Below are 18,683 nucleotides of genomic sequence, written 5' to 3' on the forward strand. Positions count from 1 at the left end.
CTGGAATTGCATCTGGACGCAGTGGTGGGTGAAAACCAGGACCCAACCACATGGACGTAAGTAAATGCCTGAACCACGCGGTGACAGGAGCCCGAGGCCCGCACTGGGGAGCCCAGGGACCAGGCAACTTGTCCACGTCTACTGGGCAGGATGGAAAATATGCATCTAGAGGGCATTACCTTTGGAAATATCAGTCACGCCCGGACACAAGGTTTCGTGCATCGCATCGTGCAGAGTTTCCAAAACCTGCTCGCTCAGTTCCGACAGCTCCTGGACGTTCCCCACCCGGAAGGCCGTGGCGCTGTTGGAAGCTATCTTCCCCACCTCCTCCGAGTCAATGTTTCTCACGCCCACCGCAAACACCTTGACGCCCCTCTGGGTGAGCGCCAGGCTCGCCTCCTGCGCGTCCTCCACCGACTTTCCTCCCGTGATCACGAAGGCAATCTGCGGGACCCTCTGCTCCAGGCGGCTGCCCGCTTCCGGTACGAACTGGTTCAGCCGCAAGTGCTCCAAGCCCACCTTGGTGTTGGCGTGCCTGCCCCCCTTGTAGACCACCTTGTTGATGGCGTCGATAATCTGCTGCTTGGTGGAAAAGTCCTTCAGGAAGAATTCGTCCGTGGGGTCGGAGTTGTACTGGACCAGCCCCACCTGGATGGAGTCGCCCCCTTCGTAAACCGTGTCCACAATTTCAGACACGAACCGCAGCACTTCCTGGAAACTGTCTCTCCGGAAATTGATGGACCCGTCCAACAGGAACACAATGTCGGCTTTCTTTTTCTCTAAAAAGGATTGTGGTGAAAAAAAAAAAAAGAAGAAGAAGTTTGGTTTCCACATCCAGAACACAAACATGAGAAATAAAATGCTTGAAAGGAGGCATTCTTGCTAACTCGTTCAAAAGGAAGACCTTGGCTCTCTTCCAGGCCTCTATAGTTCCCAAATTCACAATCCTCAGAACATCATGCCAAAAACAGGAATGTAAATGATAAATCATCTAAACAAACAGGAAAGGAAATGTAAGAACTCAGCAGAACCGAGTCCAAGTTGTCCCATGCAAAATGGTACTATGCCCTGGATTCAGCAGTCCATGACAGCAGGTGTTTGAGGACATGCCACCGACCGCTGTCCTCTGGTTCAACAAAAAAATGATGGTGTCCACTGGGAGTCGGGGGTGGGGGGCATGTGCTGGGAGCAGGCCAAGGGAAGCCGAGAGAAAAAGACTGGAACATGGGAAGCAGACTCCATGCACCTCGGGAGGGCTGAAGGCCAGCCTGCAGAGAGCTTTGTTGGAACCTGTGAAAATCAATGGCATTTGGAGCGAATTTCCCAATTCTAACCAAGGGATCAAGACTAGCAGAGAGAAGGGGAATTGGAGCAGTGAGATATTCCACAACCTGTACAGCAGGACGTGAAAGAGCTCAATGGAGGCGGATGCCCCATGGAAAACCAGCCCTAACCCTTTGCTCCAGGTGTCTGAGTGGCCATCACCCGGGGGAGGAGCTGAGAAAGACATGGGTTGGAGGAACATTGAGTTTGCTCTTGGCAGCCCCAAAGGTCAGAGCTGGGTGGTCAAAGCTCTATGTGGACGGATCTAATTCCCCCTTGGAGGTGCTTCCTGACTACACCAGTCCGAGGGAGGGAGAGTTAGCTGAACCCTGGGGGCACCCCACCTCTGGACGCAGGCTGACTTCCAATCGTGTTTCGGGGAGCACAGATCGAACAACCTCAATGCTGCCATTTTGTCCTGAGAGCCAAGGAGTCTGTGGTTGACCATCCATGCACTTTTATAGAACCGTTGAATGGGGCTACAATCTGCCTCATGGAAGTCATGGAGGAATCAACGAGAGTGTGATTTCTAAGTTGTGTTTCCCAATTTCAACCAAATTACTTTTCCCATATGTCATTATTGCTAGTGGTATCTGCAGTCACAACCCCGAGAAAAAATTATCAAGCTGAACGCTAATTGCTTTTTTTCAATTAAAACAAATGGTATCATGCTCTGTGGTGCCAGAGCTCATACCTGGCCGTGAGGGGGGGAGAATGTCCACTCCTGGGGGTGCAGGGGTGACCCCGGAAGGTCCAAAGGAGTTCATGACCCTCTCTTCTATGTTGGGGAGCTCTCTGAACTCCCGCACGGTGAAGACCAGCCTGGGGTCATTGGTGATGGTCTGCAGCTCGGTTCTGTCGATGTTTCGGTCTCCGACCCCCAATCTCACAATCCCCGAGGACCCCATCACCTGGGAATACCTGGACACATCGTCCTGGGATTTTCCACCCAGAAACAGAACCAGGTGTTGGGGGACCCCGTCCTCGATGCGGCTCCCAGCAGACTTGACGAAGAAATTCCTAGCCACGAATTCCAGGGCTTTGCCGGTGTTCAGCGGGGACCCCCCTTTGAACCTCAGGCGACGTATGGCGTCAAGCACGCTGGCCTGGGACCTATAGGTCTTCAGGTAGAATTCGGGGAAGACGTCATTGCTGAACTGCACGACTCCAACTCTCACTTTATTGGGGCCGATGTTGAGTCTACGCACAATCCGGATCACAAAGTCCCGGATGTGCGCGATGCCGTCGGGCTTCACGCCGTCAGAGCTGTCGATCAGGAAGACGATGTCTGCGGCGTCACTCTCCACAGCTGCGGGCGGAAGGGGCAAAAGAGCAACTCAGTGCAAGACTGGCGCACGCCTGGTTTCTTTCTTTCCTTCTTCTTTCTCTCTTTCGCCTATTTAGGGCCTCACCCAAGGCATATAGAGGTTCCCCGGATAGGGGTTGAATTGGAGCTGCAGCCACTGGCCTACACCACAGCCAATCCGAGCCTCATCTGCAAACTACACCACAGCTCAGGGCAACCCTGGATCCTTAGCCCACTGAGTGAGGCCAGGGACGGAACCTGCATCCTCATGGAAGCTAGTCCGATCCGTTTCCGCTGAGCCACAATGGGGACTCCCCCAGTTTCTTTCTGATGGTTGTGTTATGTTGTGCCATGATATTAATTAATGTGGAAAGTATACACCAATGGGCATGTCTTTAACACTTGGGCTTTTTCAATCAATCATCACCAGTTGGGCCTTTTTGTACCAAGACAATTTCTGCCTCTTGAAATAGTTCCCCAAGACTTTCCCTTTGTGAGTTTAGTTTTGGCTTTGTGGTCTGGGTTACAACTAATTTCAAAAGTGTAAGCAGTACTTAGAAATGAACCCTGGATTAGCGTGATCAGTGAAGCACGGACTGTTACTACCAGGAGGGACTGAGATCACCCAGCCCGGCATCTTCGTTGTGCAAGGAAAGAAAGACAGCTTGGGACAAAGGTCCTCTCCTCGTCCAAGGCCACTACCAAGCTGGTGGCCGCCGGGAAACCCCCAGCCTCCTCCCAAGATGCCAGGACATCGCCCTGGGTGTCCGACTCACAGTCCTTTCCCCCACGTTTCCCTAGCATTTATACAGAGTTTTATTTTCACTGTTATTCCCCTCTTTTCTTTGCAGGAATCCATTTCTAACTACAAAATTCATCAAGAGTCCTGGGAACGATAACCGTGGCTTCCTGTTAATTAGAATTCTAGGGACTTCTTGGGTGCTCCTTATTGAAACAGCTCATGTGTGGCTGCTCAACAGATGCACCCCTTTGCCTCATAAATCCCTGGCTACAAAAGCTGAGCAAGTCATGGGACTAAAGCACTTACGCTGAGAAAGAGAAAAGCTGGCCCAGCTGATGCAGCCAGGCCTTGGGCTCTCCAGCAGAACACAAAAGATGGACCAGAACACCCACATCAGAGAGAACCACGCTGTAATCACACCTGAACACTGACGAAAAGAAGGCAAACAAAATCAACACCCCCTACCCTGGATCATGGGAGCGACCACTGCTTCCTTACCAATCACAGCTTTAGGGGTGCGATGCCCTAAGACACTCAATCACAGAACCTCGCCCACTTCCTGACAACCTCCGACCCGGGCAAAGTCCATTTCCTCAAGCCTGCCACAGGGTCACCTGTGATGAGTTCAAATCCTACCACCAGCCGTTCCCGACCCCTCTCACTCAGATGCCCTGAGGTTCATGGTCTTGTGTCTCCATCCGCCCTGCGTGCTGCAGACCGACAGGTTCATTCACAGGCCTCCCTTTCTTTTCTTTCTTTTTTTCCAATTTAACGTCATTTTTATTCGGTAGTAGGGTGAGGTTGATTTACAGTGCTGGGTTAGTCTCAGGTGTCCAGCAGTGTCATTCAGCTACACATGTACATACATAGCTCCTCTTTGTCAGATTCTGTCCCATATCCGTTATTACTCCGTTAATACTGAGTACAGTTCCCTGTGCCACACAGCGGGGCCTTGTTGATACTCTGTTTTAGAGTACACATACCCATAGTGTGTACGTTAATCCCAAACTCCGCATTTATTCCTCCCCCCTCACCTTTCCCCTTTGATAACCATAGTTTGTTTTCGATTTCAGTGAGTCTGTTTCTGCTTTGCAATTAAGTTCTTTTGTATCATTTTCTTAGATTCCACATATTAGTGATCTCATATGATATTTGTCTTTCTCTGACTTACTTCACTTAGTGTAATAATCTCTAGGTCTATCCATGTAATTGCAAATGGTACTATTTCTTTTTCTTTCTTTTTCTTTTTGCTTTTTAGGGCCACACCCACAGCATATGGAAGTTCCCAGGCTAGGAGTGGGAATGGAGCTGCAGCTGCTGGCCTACTCCACAGCCACAGCAATGTAGGATCCAAGCCACAGCTGTGACCTATACCACAGCTCATGGCAATGCCAGATCCTTAACCCACTGAGCAAGGCCAGGGATCGAACCCGCAACCTCATAGTTCCTAGTGGGATTCGTTTCTGCTGCACCACAGCGGGAACTCTGGTATTATTTCTTTTTGTTGTTGCTGTTCTTTTTACGTCTACCTCTGTGGCATCTAGAAGTTCCTGGACTAGGGGTCGAATTGGAACTGTAGCTGCCAGGCTACACCACAGCCACAGCAACGCCAGATCCAAGCTGCACCTTTGGCCAACACCACAACTTGCAGCAATGCCAGATCCTTGCCCCACCGAGTACAGCCAGCGATTGAACCCACATCCTCATGGACACTATGTCAGGTCCTTAACCCACTGAGCTGCAATGGGAACTCTGCAAGTGGTATAATTTCATTCTTTTCTATGACCGAGTTAATACACTATTCCATTGTATATATATGGACCACATCTTCTATGGAGGTTCCTTAAAATACTAAAAATAGAACTACCATGTGACCCAGCAACCCCTCTCCTGAGCATATATCCAGAGAAAACCATAATTTAGGAAAATACGTGCACCCTATATTCATGCACAGCACTATTTACAACAGCCAAGACATGGGAGCAGCCTACATGTCCATGGGCAGAGGACTGGATAAAGCAGATGGGGTACATTTAGTTTCATTTTGCTGTTGAGTACCAGAGCCTTCGGATCTATTGTTTTTTGTATTTTTGAGAACAACAGGCAACATCCCATCTCACCTGGAGGCGGATAGCTGGTGCTGGCCAGCAGCTGCTGTATCTGCTCTGCGGTCAGGGTGGTGATGGGTGTCAGCAGTTTCTGCTCCAGGCTGGGCAGCTCCCGGAAGGTGCTCACCGAGAACACGTACTCGGGGCTCAGGGAGATTTTAACCAGCTCCTCCGGGTCCGCGTTCCTGGCGATCGTCAGCGGCGCCACCCCGAACTGCTTGAGCTCTGCCGCCGAGTCGTCTACCTCGTCGTCCGACTTCCCCGAAGAAATGAGGATCAGGAACTGGGGGACGCCCTCTTCAATCCGGCTCCCCAGCGGCCTCTTGAAGATGTTCTTGGACACGTACTCCAGGGCGCCCCCGATGTTGATCCGCCTCCCGCCTTTGGGCCGCAGCCGCCTCACCGCGTTCTGCACCTCGTCCTTGCTGGAGTGGGCGTTCAGCAGGAACTCCACCCGGGGGTCCTCGCTGAACTGGATGACCGCCACCCGGCTCGTGTCGAAGCCCACATCCAGGGAGTCCACCAGCCTCTCGATGAGGGTGCGGATGTACTGGAACTCAGGGCCAGCCGTCTGGGACCCATCGATGAGAAAGACCACATCCCGCTTGCCGCTGACACCTGTGAATCAGACGTGCTCGTGAGCCTCACTGTCACTGGCCCCCAGTTCTTCACATTGAAGAACCGCCTCCGGATCTGTCACAGAATCAGCACCTGACACGTGACTGGGACGAGTGGAATTAAAACATCAGTCCCAGGAGAGGGTCCTGGGGGGTCAGGGATTCCAGGTCAGAGAGAAGAGGAACCAGCAAAGGGTAAGGGGGAGTAACCGTGGGAACAAGAAACTGGACACTTCCAGTGGAGCCAGGAGAGGGAACAGCGGGTTAGGGTGGGTTCCGGGAGGATGTAGACGGTAAAGACCATGCTTTTAAAAGAGATGGAGATGCCCCGGGAGGGGGGAGCTAGGCTTCACAGGGGCGTTTTCAAGAGAGAAGAAAAGGTACTGTGTTTGTTCCAGCAGAGGAATCATCTGGTACACTGGGTGATGTGGGAGAGAGAAGAGTTTCAGCCGACACCCTTGAGTAGGGAGGAAGAGAGAAAAGCAGTCAGTTCATCCCAGTACCAGGAGGGAAATGAGAGATGGGCCCTGATCCTGGGACAGACGGGGCCAGGCTTCCGGAAGTTCTTTTCCAATTTACTTAAATTTTCTCAGGGAAACAGGAACCAAGGTCATCAGCTAAAGGGGGAGGCGGGGTGGCGGAGGGAAAGACTGGGAGTCAGGGATTAGCAGGTGCAAACTTGTATAGATAGAATGGACAAACACAAGGTCCTACTGTACTGCACAGGGAACTCTCCTCGGTATCCCATGATAAACCATCATGGAAAAGAATATGAAAAATAGTATATCTATGTGTGTATCACTGAGTCCCTTTGCTGCACAGCGGAAGTTAAACACACTGTAAATACACTTCAGTAAAATTTAAAATCAAAAGATCACTGGCTCAGGGTACGCAGAGGAAGGAGAGATGTGGAAGAAGCAGGCTAAAGAGAAGGCAGAAAACAGCCCTTCTGAGGAGCAGGACAGTCGACGCACAGGGAGTCACGCTGTTGTAGAAACATGGGCTTGTGTATAAAATAAAGACGCTGCAGACACACGAGGACAGCGTTTCCAAATACTGGGAGGGCCAGGCCTTCGGCACGCATCATAAAAATGATGCCTGCAGCCAAGCAAGTTTTGGAACTGCTGTGTCCCCTGATTGTAGTGGGAATACAGAAACACGTCAATTAGCCCACAACAAAACCAAAATGAAAAAACAAAACAAAACAAAAGCCCTGCCCTTCCTTTGCCCCACTGTGTTCTCAATTTATTGATCGTGAGCCCTTTGGAACATTCCAGGGAAGGCTCACGGGGGTGCCACATGCACTCTGCCTGGACACCAGGGAGGGGAAGCTGAACCCACCCCAATGCACAATGCCAGTGCCCTTCCTTCCCTGACTCATGTCAAGGGCCTGTGTCTGCATCTGACTTTCCTCTCACCTGCTTTTACGCTTCCCTCCCCAGCCCCTGCCTCCTCCATCTTCCCTGTTTTCTCCTCCCCATGTCTTGATGCAGAGGCAGATGTTCTGCAGAAGGTGGATCACCTGGGAAAGAAGATGCCTGTGCCTGTGCCTGTTCTCCACTGTCGCCCTTCCCACCCAAGTACCCAGGCAGGGCAGGCCCTCGGTGGGCATTTTCGGAGGAGTGGAAATATCTGGCCTCCCTTCCTTCTGAGCAACAAAAGTTCTCCTGTTTCTTAGACCATCATATCAGGCCTAGGAAAGGAGAACAGGAAGAAGGAAATAGAATAAGTCAAGGTCATGAGAGGCAGACAGCCATCCTGCCAGCTAAGAAGCTTCTCTGCATCCAGCAAATTCAAAAGCAGTCTTCGCACGTTGGCTCTGGAAATATCGATAGTTCAAAGGCTATGCCTGTGGTCAAACTCCCTCTCTGATCACAGGAGGCTGCCTGCTGGACCAGCCAGGGGTGGCCTGGAACTGGCATTGAACTGGACTTGTCAGTTAGATGGCCCCTCTCTTCCATTATCTACGCAGAAGCCTTTATGCAGAGCAACGGGTCCAAACCACAAGCCAAGCATACACCCCTCTCTGAGACTTTCATTTGGCCCAAAACATGAATCTTAGCATCTCCCCAAGCCATTTCTGGCCACCACCAAAGCCACGTGGTTCCTAATTCTTCATGTAACTCCGGTTTACACCCCATATGGCTAAGGAAACAAAACTGGGAACGCTTTGTAACCCACATTCCAAACAAGGAGCCCCAGATCACTCAAGGAACAAAGAGCCAGAGAATCCGCTCCTTACCTGGGCTTGTCAGAGGGACCACAGATGCCTGCAGCCGGCGCAGCTCCTCGCGGTCGAGCCGGGTCACTCTCTCAGAGATGACCTGCTGGACAGTCCCTAGCTGCCGGAAGGTGGGAATGGCCACGGCGAAGTCTGGGATGAAGGAGATGGTTTGCATCTCGGTGATGTCGGCATTCCCAATGCCAATGCCAATGGGCACGGCCCCTCCCCTCTTCAGGACCACCGAGGGGCCCCTCACGTCATCCCCAGACCTGTCGGCCGTGAGGACGATCAGGAGCTGGGGGATGCCCTCTGCTATCCGGCTTCCAGCAGACTCAGTCAGGATGTCCCTCAGGACAAAATCCAGGGCGGCCCCGGTGTTGGGGATCGGCCCCCCCAGAAGGGTCAGCTGGCGTACGGCATTGACAACGCTCTGCTGGTCCATGTACGAATTCAGGTAGAACTCAGGCCTGGTCCTGTCGCTGTACTGCACCACGGCCACCCGCACCCGGTCCGGGCCCACGTCCAGGCTCTCCACCACTCTCTGGACAAACTCTTTCAACAGAGGGAAGCCACTCCTGACGCCCTCGGAACCGTCAATCAGAAACACCACGTCCTTTTCACCTGAAACTAGAAGGAAGACAGCATCTGTGACTCACACGGGGCCGAAGAGGGACAATTCCACACCAATTGTGGTGGCTCAGTAACAGCCCCAAAGACACCCAGCTCATCATCTCTGGAATTTATGTGGAAGAGGATTTGCAGGTGTGATTAAAGGAAGGACTAGGGGCTGGGAAGATCATCCTGAATTTCCTGGTGCATCTGGTAATGTCAATCACGGCTCCCTATAAAAGGGAGACAAGAGGACTGGAATCAGAGGGAGAAGCTGTAAGGACGGAACAGAGGCCAGAGAGCAGGACAGATGCTGGAGGACGGGGCCACAAGCCAAGGAAACTGGGAAAGACCAGGAGTTGGGTTATCTGCTAGGACGTGCAGAAGGAAGGCAAGCCTGTCGATGCCCTGATTTTAGCCCAGAAAAACCGATTTGGGGTCTGATTTCTGACCTCTAAAACATAAGATATCCATTTCTTATCCCTCTCTGTCTTTATTTATTTATTTATTTATTTATTTATTTATTTTTGTCTTTTTAGGGCCACATCCGAGGCATATGGAGGTTCCCAGGCTAGGGGTGGAATCAGAGCTGTAGCCGCCAGCCTACACCACAGCCGAAGCAACACAGGATCTGAGTCGTGTCCGGGACCTACACCAGAGCTCACGGCAATGCCAGATCCTTAACCCACTGAGCGAGGCAGGAGATCAAACCTATGTCCTCATGGATGCTAATCAGATTCGTTTTCTGCCAAGCCACAATGGGAACTCCTCCATTTCATTTTAAACCATTTCATTTGTCGTCATTTGTTGAGGCAGCAATAGGAAATTTATGCCCCGATACACAGAGGTAGTCCTTTTATCTTAGGACATCTCAGCATTTGAAGTATTGCTAACTTTCGAAGTTGTACTCGAAAAGACACATTGGCAGCGGGGGAAAAATATAGGCTAGTGGAGTCTGCGTGACCATCCTTATTCTATTTTTTATTTCTGTCTTTTTGTCTTTTTAGGGCCTCACCCGTGGCATATGGAGGTTCACAGGCTAGGGGCTGAATCAGAGCTACAGCTGCCGGCCTACACCACAGCTCACAGCAATGCCGGATCCTTAACCCACTGAGCAAGGCCAGGGATCGAACCTGCAACCTCATGGTTCTTAGTCAGATTGGTTTCCACTGCGCCACAATAGGCACTCCCACCATCCTTGTTTTAAACACAGAAGGTTTTAAATGGTTTTCTGCAGGCCACAGGGCATCAGTGGGAGGGATGTAATGCAGACACATCCAGTTCACAACCCCAAACCAACAGCCAGTGAGCCCGACAGTCAATGGAGAAACTCCATGTTTTAATCAAAGGGATTATATGTGAAATTAATTACTCTTTTACACTGCATTTTTATCACCAAATGGAAAGTGGTTAGACCCGAAGTCGTGGTAATGAAGATTAGCACCTGAAAATTTTCATGCGTTGTTTATAATGGCAATGTGCCTGCCTCAATTTATGCTTTGTGTTTTTAACGAATGTAGCAAATGAAATATAACACATCGAGACCCATTTAAAATAAGATATTGGGGAAATATGAAGAGGAAGAGCATTGTATCTCTCAGGTAACCATGTTATATGGTTTTGATTAGGTGTATAGTAAAAATAGTTGTTTTTCTTTAAAAAAGGATTTTTCACCACTGATATGTCTAAATCTTTATAATGTACCTTTTTTTCTTTTTAAACAAATTGCATTAGAGTTGATTTACAATGTTCTGTCTATTTCTGCTGTACAGCAAAGTGGCCCAGTCATACATATGTATACACTCTTTTTCCCATATTGTCTTCTGTAATAAGTGATGAGACATAGCTCCCTGTGCTGTGCAGCAGGACCCCATTGCTTATCCATTCTAAATGCAATAGTTTGCATCTACTAACCCCAAATCCCCGTCCATCCCCTTGGCAACCACAAGTCTGTTCTCCATGTCTGTGAGTCTTTTTCTGTTCTGAAGATAGATTCATCTGTGCTGTATTTTAGATTCCACATATACATTGTATCATATGGTACTTGTCTTTCTCTTTCTGACTTACTTCCCTTAGTAGGAGACTCTCCAGTGGCATATAATGTATCTTACTATGAAACATTCTAATGTCCTTAAAAATAATCACCACAATTCTCCTGTTTCACCCTAGAGAAAAGATAGAGAGTCAACCTGGGGAAAGAAAAATCATATTCCATTGTTCCTAAAGAAACCACTTGTCTTTCTTGGAAACCAAGGAGGGATTCTGTCTCAGGACCTGGACCCAGCGGCCTATCCTCAACGCATGCATTCAAGAACTGGGCTACAGAAGCAACCAGAAGTTCTGTGCCTTACCTGGTGTAGGTGCCCCATTTTGCACTGATTTTAAGAGGTTCACGATGTGTGGCTGAAGGTCGCCGATCTTGGGAAGTGACTCTGCAGCCAGAATAAAGGCGGGGGATGGCACGATCAGCTCCAACTCCCCAGGGTCGGCGTTCTTGGCCTGGAGGATGAAAGGCACCACCCCGCTCTGTTTCAGGTTGAGGGCTGGCCGGTCCACACTGTCTGACGACCTTCCCGCCACCAGCAGCACCAGGATCTGAAGCACGCCGTCCTCGATGCGGCTTCCATTGGACTTCACAAAGATGTACCTCTGCGCAAAGTCCAGGGCGTAGCCCAGGTTGAGGGCTTTGCCTGTCTTGAGCTTCATCCTCTTCACAAGATTCAGGATCTCGGGCTTAGTCTGATGCTCAGCAAAACTGGACTCAATCCTAACATTGTCGCTGTACTGAGCCACTGCAATCCGGGTACCATCGGGCTTCACGTCCAGCTCATCAATGACCTTGTAGAGAAAGTCTCGGACAGCGGAGAACTGGCCCAGGAGATTGCCTGAGCCATCAAAGAGGAACAGAATGTCCCGCTTGCTCTCTACAACGAAAGTGGGTTAGGACACAGTGAGGGGAGGGAACACAGCAGGCACCAGACTGACCTCAGCCCAGCGCCACCAGCTTTTGGTAACAGGAGTTCGTAAAATTCATCTGATGATCACAATACCAGCGAGGGAGGAGGAAACCCGCACTGCTGTCACTCAAATGCCCCCTTTCAAAGCAGTGTGTCTTTGCACGGGACCAGAGCAACCAGACTGGCCTGCCCAACCAAGCATCAAACATCTGCAACAAAGCCAGCCAAAAAAAGCCCAGAGGGCTCTGTTCCTGCATCTGGTCGCAATCATGCTAGACAAACAGTGTTTTCAATTTGTTAAAAAACAGAACTATTGCAAATATGGACCTATTGTCCTTTTGCTTAAAAACTGATCTCTCTAGTGACAAAGGCTGACATGGATTATCCACCCAAGTCTAACTAAGCTGACATGTGGGTATGTGTCACAGATGCTTTAATTGGATTCTCTGTACGTTAAATTTGAGGTTATAGATTAGAACCAAAAATAGCATCCATTATCACTCTGGGGGCCAGGTTTTCTGTCCGTGATTTCCAACTTGCTGTGATCAGACGACAGAAAACTGGAGAAGAGCCCATAGGGGGCTACGACATGTTACCTGAACACTATTTTCAGTTCAAACAGTTCTTAGAACTGTTTTGATTAGCTTTCGATTGGGTGAGTCTTGCTACCCATCTGTGTGAGGTCAGCAAGCTGGCAGATCTAATGGGCCCACAGCTCACAGCCTTGCTCATTTATAATCACCGTCATCCTCACCCAGATTTCCTTTGGAAACCATTTTACCGTGACCTAAAGATACAGCCTTTGTTGGTTTGAGACAAGCAGCTTTCTGGATACAGCAGATTTGGAACATAAAAAACTCTTATCAAGAAAATCACCTCCAGGAGTTCCCACTGTGGCTTAGTGGGTTAAGAACTTGACATAGTCTCTGTGAGGATGCGGATTCAATCCCTGGCCTCCCTCAGTGGGTTGAGGATCTGGCATTGCTGCAAGCTGCGGCATAGGTCACAGATTCAGCTTGGATCTGGGGCGGCTACAGCTGTGGTACAGGCCGGCAGCTGCAGCTCCGATTCAAGCCCTAGCCTGGGAATTTCCATATGTTGAAGGTGTGGCTGTAGAAAGACAAAAGAAAGAAAGCCATTTGCATGTTTAGTGATCCCAGGGCAGACTCATGTCTGAAAGGGAATCCATCTTGCTCCCTCTCTCTTTCTCCCATTTCCATCTGGATTGGCACTCCAGAATCTTCACAAGCAGGAAGGCAAAAATGTAAACAAGTGAAACTCCTGAAGCGAGGGTGGAGTACCATGAGAAGAACAGAAGATGGATTTTCTAGACTTTCTTTCACTCACGAAGACCCTTCAGACAGAGAGTCTAAGCTTGCGGCACTGCGTCCCAAGCCCCCATTCAAAATACTTCAACCAAAGGGAGCCCATCGTCTTTCTCCCACTGTCATCCCGCTCTGGAGTTGAGATGGGGCCACCTGCTCACCAGAGAGGTGTGGGGGAGAGGGGGCCCCAAGCAGGGGGAGAGCTTTACCTGGCTGGGCGAGTGGCACTTCCTCCACTCCGCCACTAACATATGTGGTTAGGGGCTGAATCAGCTGCTGAGGCAGAGCGGGCAGGGAGCTGAAATCGTCCATGAGATACACCAGGCTCGGGTTAAAAGCAATCTGCTCAAGCTCTGCTTTATTGGCCTGGCTAGCTCCCACACAAAAAGTCAGGATGCCCGAGCGTGCCAGGGCGTTGGCCGCTTGCAAATAGGAGTCCTCGGACGGCCCGGCCGTGAGCAGGAGCAGAAGCTGCGGCACTTGTTCCTGGATCCTGCTGCCGCCAGCTTCGGTGAAGTGGTTGGCGTGGACATAGCTTAGGGCCGCACCCGTGTTCAGGCCCGAGCCCCCCTTCAGCTGCAGCTGCCTCACGTGAGCCAGCAGGTCTGACTTGGTCTGGTATGTGTTTAGGGAGAACTCCGTGACCGGAGTATCACTAAATTGCACTAAACCGACACGGATATTGTCACCTCCAACATCAAGGCTGTTAACTAAGTTCATTACAAAGTCCCGCACGTAAGGGAAACGGGTCCTTCCAACGTTGACAGATCCATCCAAAAGAAAGATGATATCCCTCTTGTTTGCGTGAACTGCAGTGGAGCACAGGAGACAAAGTGAGACGTACACAGCCCCGGAGGGTCTTATCATGTGTGCCTACAGCCCGGGCACACATGCCAACATGGAGAACACAGAGAAAATCAGGGGGCAAAGCACATCCATCTTGCAAAATATGGCCAAAGGCTGCATATTTTCCTCCCTTGGGGGCCGGTGTGTGTGAGGCATATTCGTAGCCGAGTTTATGAAACCTAGGTGGCTCACAGAGAAGTACAGTGCCAAAGCTAGAAGGCTTGCAACCGACACAAATGATCAGAATCCTCGACACAGAGCATCTCTCCCTGGAAATGCATTTTACAAGGGTGCTGTGCCCTTCTGCATTGTGACCAGGGTCACAGCCGGGTCTACATGGGCCAGACTGGGTTCGGAGATGCCCTCTACGCATTGACAGAGAGATTCCACTTACAGATAGATGAGAAATTAACTGAGAACATGAGTTTCCTGAGGCTAAGAAATAGCACCCAAGTCAGGCTGTTCTCATCCTGAAACATTCCTAGGGCGGCCCATTTGTCATTCCCTACGAAGACTCTTCTATCAGGGGGCATGGCATTGCCAGGCAGTGACCCGCACAGTGCCCATGGGGACGCATGCTGAGTGAGCTCACATGATCCTGGAAACACCTTAAAATGCAAAGAGACCCTTTGGTCTGCTTGGTTGAGGTCAGACTCAGGAAGGAGCAAAAGCATCATTCTCAGATCAGAGGGTTTTCTCCAACACATGCCTCTAAACAAACCCACATTCTTTCCCAGCTCTGATGTTTCACTGAAATTTAAACCCAACGGCTAATTTTATCAACTTGAAGTTGGTTATGCAAGTGTGGATTGGAAGTTTTAGGGAAATCAGTGAGAGAGAGAGGCTTTGAGGAGATCAGAGAACCTGAGGAGAAGGCATGCATCCATGCACCACAGGTCATGCATCGAACATTCTGCCAGTGGTCAAGTGCGTGAGGCAGAAAAGCTTGTGTCTGTGATATTCATCTTCGTTAAGGACGGTGAATGGCCCTCATTCAGTCGTAAGCTCAGAGCCATCATGTTTTTTAAAATAACTGTTCACCGAGAACCATAACCAATGAAGGGCTTGGACCACCACGGGGTCTTTTTATCTGCACACACTCCTCCCGTAACTACACTTTCCCGTGGAAGGAAACCCCTTAGCGAGAGAGGAGAGGGTTAATGTCCTATGCTGGTCAGGTCTGGGCCATTTAGAAGCGGACTGTCTGCTCAGGAAAGGAAGGCTTTCTGGAGGCCAGGAAGGATGCTAGGCTACGTCCCGGGGATGGGAAGGGGAGGCTGAACAGGAGTCCCCCGTAGAGACAGAACACTGGGAGCCCATGAGGGATCGGAACTGCCAAGGAGCCTTCTGGGCCACAAGCTTCAAAGACAGGCAGCCCCAGGTCCTGAAGGTAGCCACACTGTCCTTAGCTGACGGCATTTTAAGACATCTGGCTGTATCACGTGACATCTCAAGTCATACATTTCCCACCTTGGGGTAAAAAGAAACCCAGATAAATCTTGTTTGTTGCTACTGTTTCCAGCATTTAAGAGATCTCTTAGCAGAACACAAAAACTGAGATTTTAGCCTCAAAGGCTCTGCCTGGAGGCCACCCTGTTAGGAGTTGGTCCCCTCCCCACCTTACCTTCAGTGGTTCCAGAGAGGGTCCTAAGAGGCGCCAGCAGGCTGGACAGCACGCCCTGCAGAGGACTGGCTCGGAACTCGGTGGGAATGAACACGAGGGAGGGGTCAAAGGCGATCTCTTCCAGCTCAGCCTGGTCGGCCGCCTTGTTCCCAACGGCAAAGGCCATGATGCTGCTTCTCTTCAGCTCTTGGGCCGGCTGGCTCACGTCATCTAGGGACTTACCGCCTGTGATCAGCACCAGCAGCCTAGGGACCCCCTCGGCCGCCCGGTAGCCGGCCTCACTGGTGAACATGTTGTTCCGAACGAACTCCAGGGCGGAGCCCGTGTACAGGGCAGCGCCGTCCAGGGGCTTCATTCTCCGCACGGCAGCCATGACCTCCCTCTTGTTGGGGTGAGTGTTGAAATAAAACTCTGGCCTCACTGTGTCTGCATACTGAGCCACGGCCACCTGGATGAGGTCCTGTCCGATATCCAGCCTCTGGATGACCTTGGCAATGAAGTCACGGATTGCTTGGAAGTTGGCCGGCCCCAGGGCAGACGAGCCATCCACCAGGAAAACTATGTCTCTCTTGTTGACTTCGATGACTGTAGGTAGCAACGTGAGAAGGTCAGGAGGGTGGCCTCACCAATGGCATGATGCTCACTACGCCTTGCCTCACAGTTAACGCCACCTGACGGGCGCTCCCACTCGCCTGGCCAATGTCACGTCTACGGGAGCCCCGGGGAAACGCGTCACAACACACACCTGTGGGCCCCCCGACCCCCGTCCACTCTTAGCACTTTTTACGAAAGAGGGGCACAAGGCAATGTCGTTTGCTTAGCCTATAGCTCGACACCGGTGTAGTACACTGTCACTGGAAACGTCAGAAAGCTCTTTTCTGCCCTCCATCTCGAGCTTGGGTTTTTGAGGCCAGAATGAAGCCATAGCTCAAGCAATTAAACAAGGAACCGCGTCTGCTCGGAGGGGCTTGTGTTTCACCATCTCTATTGCATTAACACCTGTCACTGAGCAAAACCAAAAAGAAGATAAATACTCCAATTCCCTTGAGGTCTACTGTCCACACCTTGAATTGTTTCAGGCAAGGCTGAAAGAAGACCAATGCACTGGCCTCGTAAACTTAGAAAGAGGAAATCACTCACAACAGCAAGTGGCACAGAAGCATTTTCTTCAAGAGACCTGTGTGGCGAAGGCCCCAAGTTACCGCTAAGGTTACGCTAATCCGGGGACAAATTGCAAGGCATAAACGCTCGCTAAGAGCTCTGTCTCCAAGGGACCATGAGCTCATGTCCACCTGCTGGATCAACAAGCAGGCGGCCCTCCTGAGTCGGGACCCACGGCTCGCGTCAGACCACAGCACAGACCCAGACGCCTGGGAAGGCTTCCAAGACCCTCGGGGCATAAATGGTTCCGGGGAGGTAGGACAGTTTCTAGAGTGAGTATCTGCGCAGGAGGAGGTGTCAGTGCCGCATGTGTCTGAGGATGGTGGGTAACCCTGTCTCACTTGACGTCTAACTGTATTGGCAGCTAGGGTCCAAACTCTCCTCTTCAGGAGAAAACGCATTAACGCACCATAGATACAAACCATCCAAGGACCGTTGCTTTGGCCTCAAGTTGTGGTGCAAAGAGTGAACTCCACAGAGGCCTGCGGACACACGGGTTCTCCCATGAGGCCCTGAGAGCAAGACCCTGCCTTCACCCTCCCCTCCCCTCCACGTGTACGTGAAAGACACGTACCCAGACCACACGTGTGATTTGTGGACACACACAGGGACAGTGAGCACGCCCGGATACCCTCACACACCCACGCCCCTTCTGTACCAGAGACGATGGTGTTGAGACCATACGTGCAGAGGCTCCCGCGTTCATCGTGGTGCAAAGAGCACAGGGATACAGGAGGAGAAAGGCAGGTCCGCTTTCGTGCCTGGTCCCCAGGCTCGCCCTCCCCTCCCCCTCTCGTAAGAGACTGCCTCTTCCTGCTGAGATGCCACCCCCCCCAGCCTCTCCCCTCTCTTCTGGGCTCTGCTGGGCCTGGGTGGGAAGCCCCCTGCTGGGGTGAGCCCGAGGCTTCCGCCCTCACCTCCCTGTCGACCATCATCCGCGGACCCCCCATCCCCTGCAGCCCTCTCCAGCCTGGGCCGGGTGACGGGGACTTCCTCGCCCTCCGACGGTCCCCAGCTAGCCCTCCTCCATCGTCCAGCCCCATGGCCTTTCCTCCGCGCTGTCCTCCTCTGCAGCCCACTCTCGGGTGACTCCCCTCAGTAACTCAGGGACTCTGACCACCTGTCCCTCCAGCATCTGCCTCTAGGGCTGTACCTGGCCTTCCTGTCTCCAGGGGCTGCCCCACACCCCTCAGCCTGGCCTCCTCCCCCCAGCTCACGTGCATCCCACCCCGTCAGCCACATGGAGACCTGGTCTCTGTACCCTCACTCTGGCCGCCCCTTCCCACCCTCACTCCCCTGGCCTGCAGCCCAGCTCCCCGGCCTCACCCTCAGCCCCCTGGACCCTAATCCACGTCAGGAGCCCCGGAGGAGGCTCCATCCTGCCCCTTTCTGCTCCTCACATGGCCCAGGCAGCTGCCATTCCTGAGAAGGCCATCCCGCCAGGTGCCCCGCAACCTGCCTGGGGGCTTCGCCTTCCCGTCACCCTCTGCTCTCTGCTCTAACCTCTCACCACCACGCCTCGTGTGAGCGTCCCTGAGAAAACAGAAGCCACCAGAGGACCTCAGCCCCTCTGTGTACACCACACACCCCCAGGGAGGCTGACCCATCAGGGCCACTGATGGGCCCTGGGGACACAGCCGGGGTGGGGGGTGGTCTTCAAGCTACTCAGCTTCTCCGAAGCTGGGGCCCAGGCGACCCCTCCCCCTCCAGACACTGCCCTCCCCCCGGCTCCTGACACTTCACGCTCCTGTGTCCTCATGTCCCTGTTCTCCTCAGGCTCCTTTCTGGGCCACTCTTTCCTACCCAGCGGTGCCAGTACACCCCTGCACAGTCCCCAGGGC

The 18,683-nt window shown here is 51.8% G+C and overlaps 1 protein-coding gene across 1 annotated transcript in view; it reads right to left on the minus strand.

Annotated features, from left to right (window-relative positions):
• The window catches only part of COL6A3 (collagen type VI alpha 3 chain), a 92,139-nt gene that overhangs the window by 43,191 nt on the left and 30,265 nt on the right, over positions 1-18,683 (minus strand). Inside the window, 7 exon segments of the mRNA XM_021075741.1 lie at positions 180-779; positions 2,018-2,632; positions 5,492-6,097; positions 8,339-8,947; positions 11,281-11,853; positions 13,421-14,020; positions 15,682-16,266. Of these exon segments, the coding sequence (XP_020931400.1) occupies positions 180-779; positions 2,018-2,632; positions 5,492-6,097; positions 8,339-8,947; positions 11,281-11,853; positions 13,421-14,020; positions 15,682-16,266 (4,188 nt within the window).

Source organism: Sus scrofa, chromosome 15 (assembly GCF_000003025.6).
Source record: "Sus scrofa isolate TJ Tabasco breed Duroc chromosome 15, Sscrofa11.1, whole genome shotgun sequence".
In the NCBI taxonomy this organism is placed as follows: Eukaryota; Metazoa; Chordata; class Mammalia; order Artiodactyla; family Suidae; genus Sus; species Sus scrofa.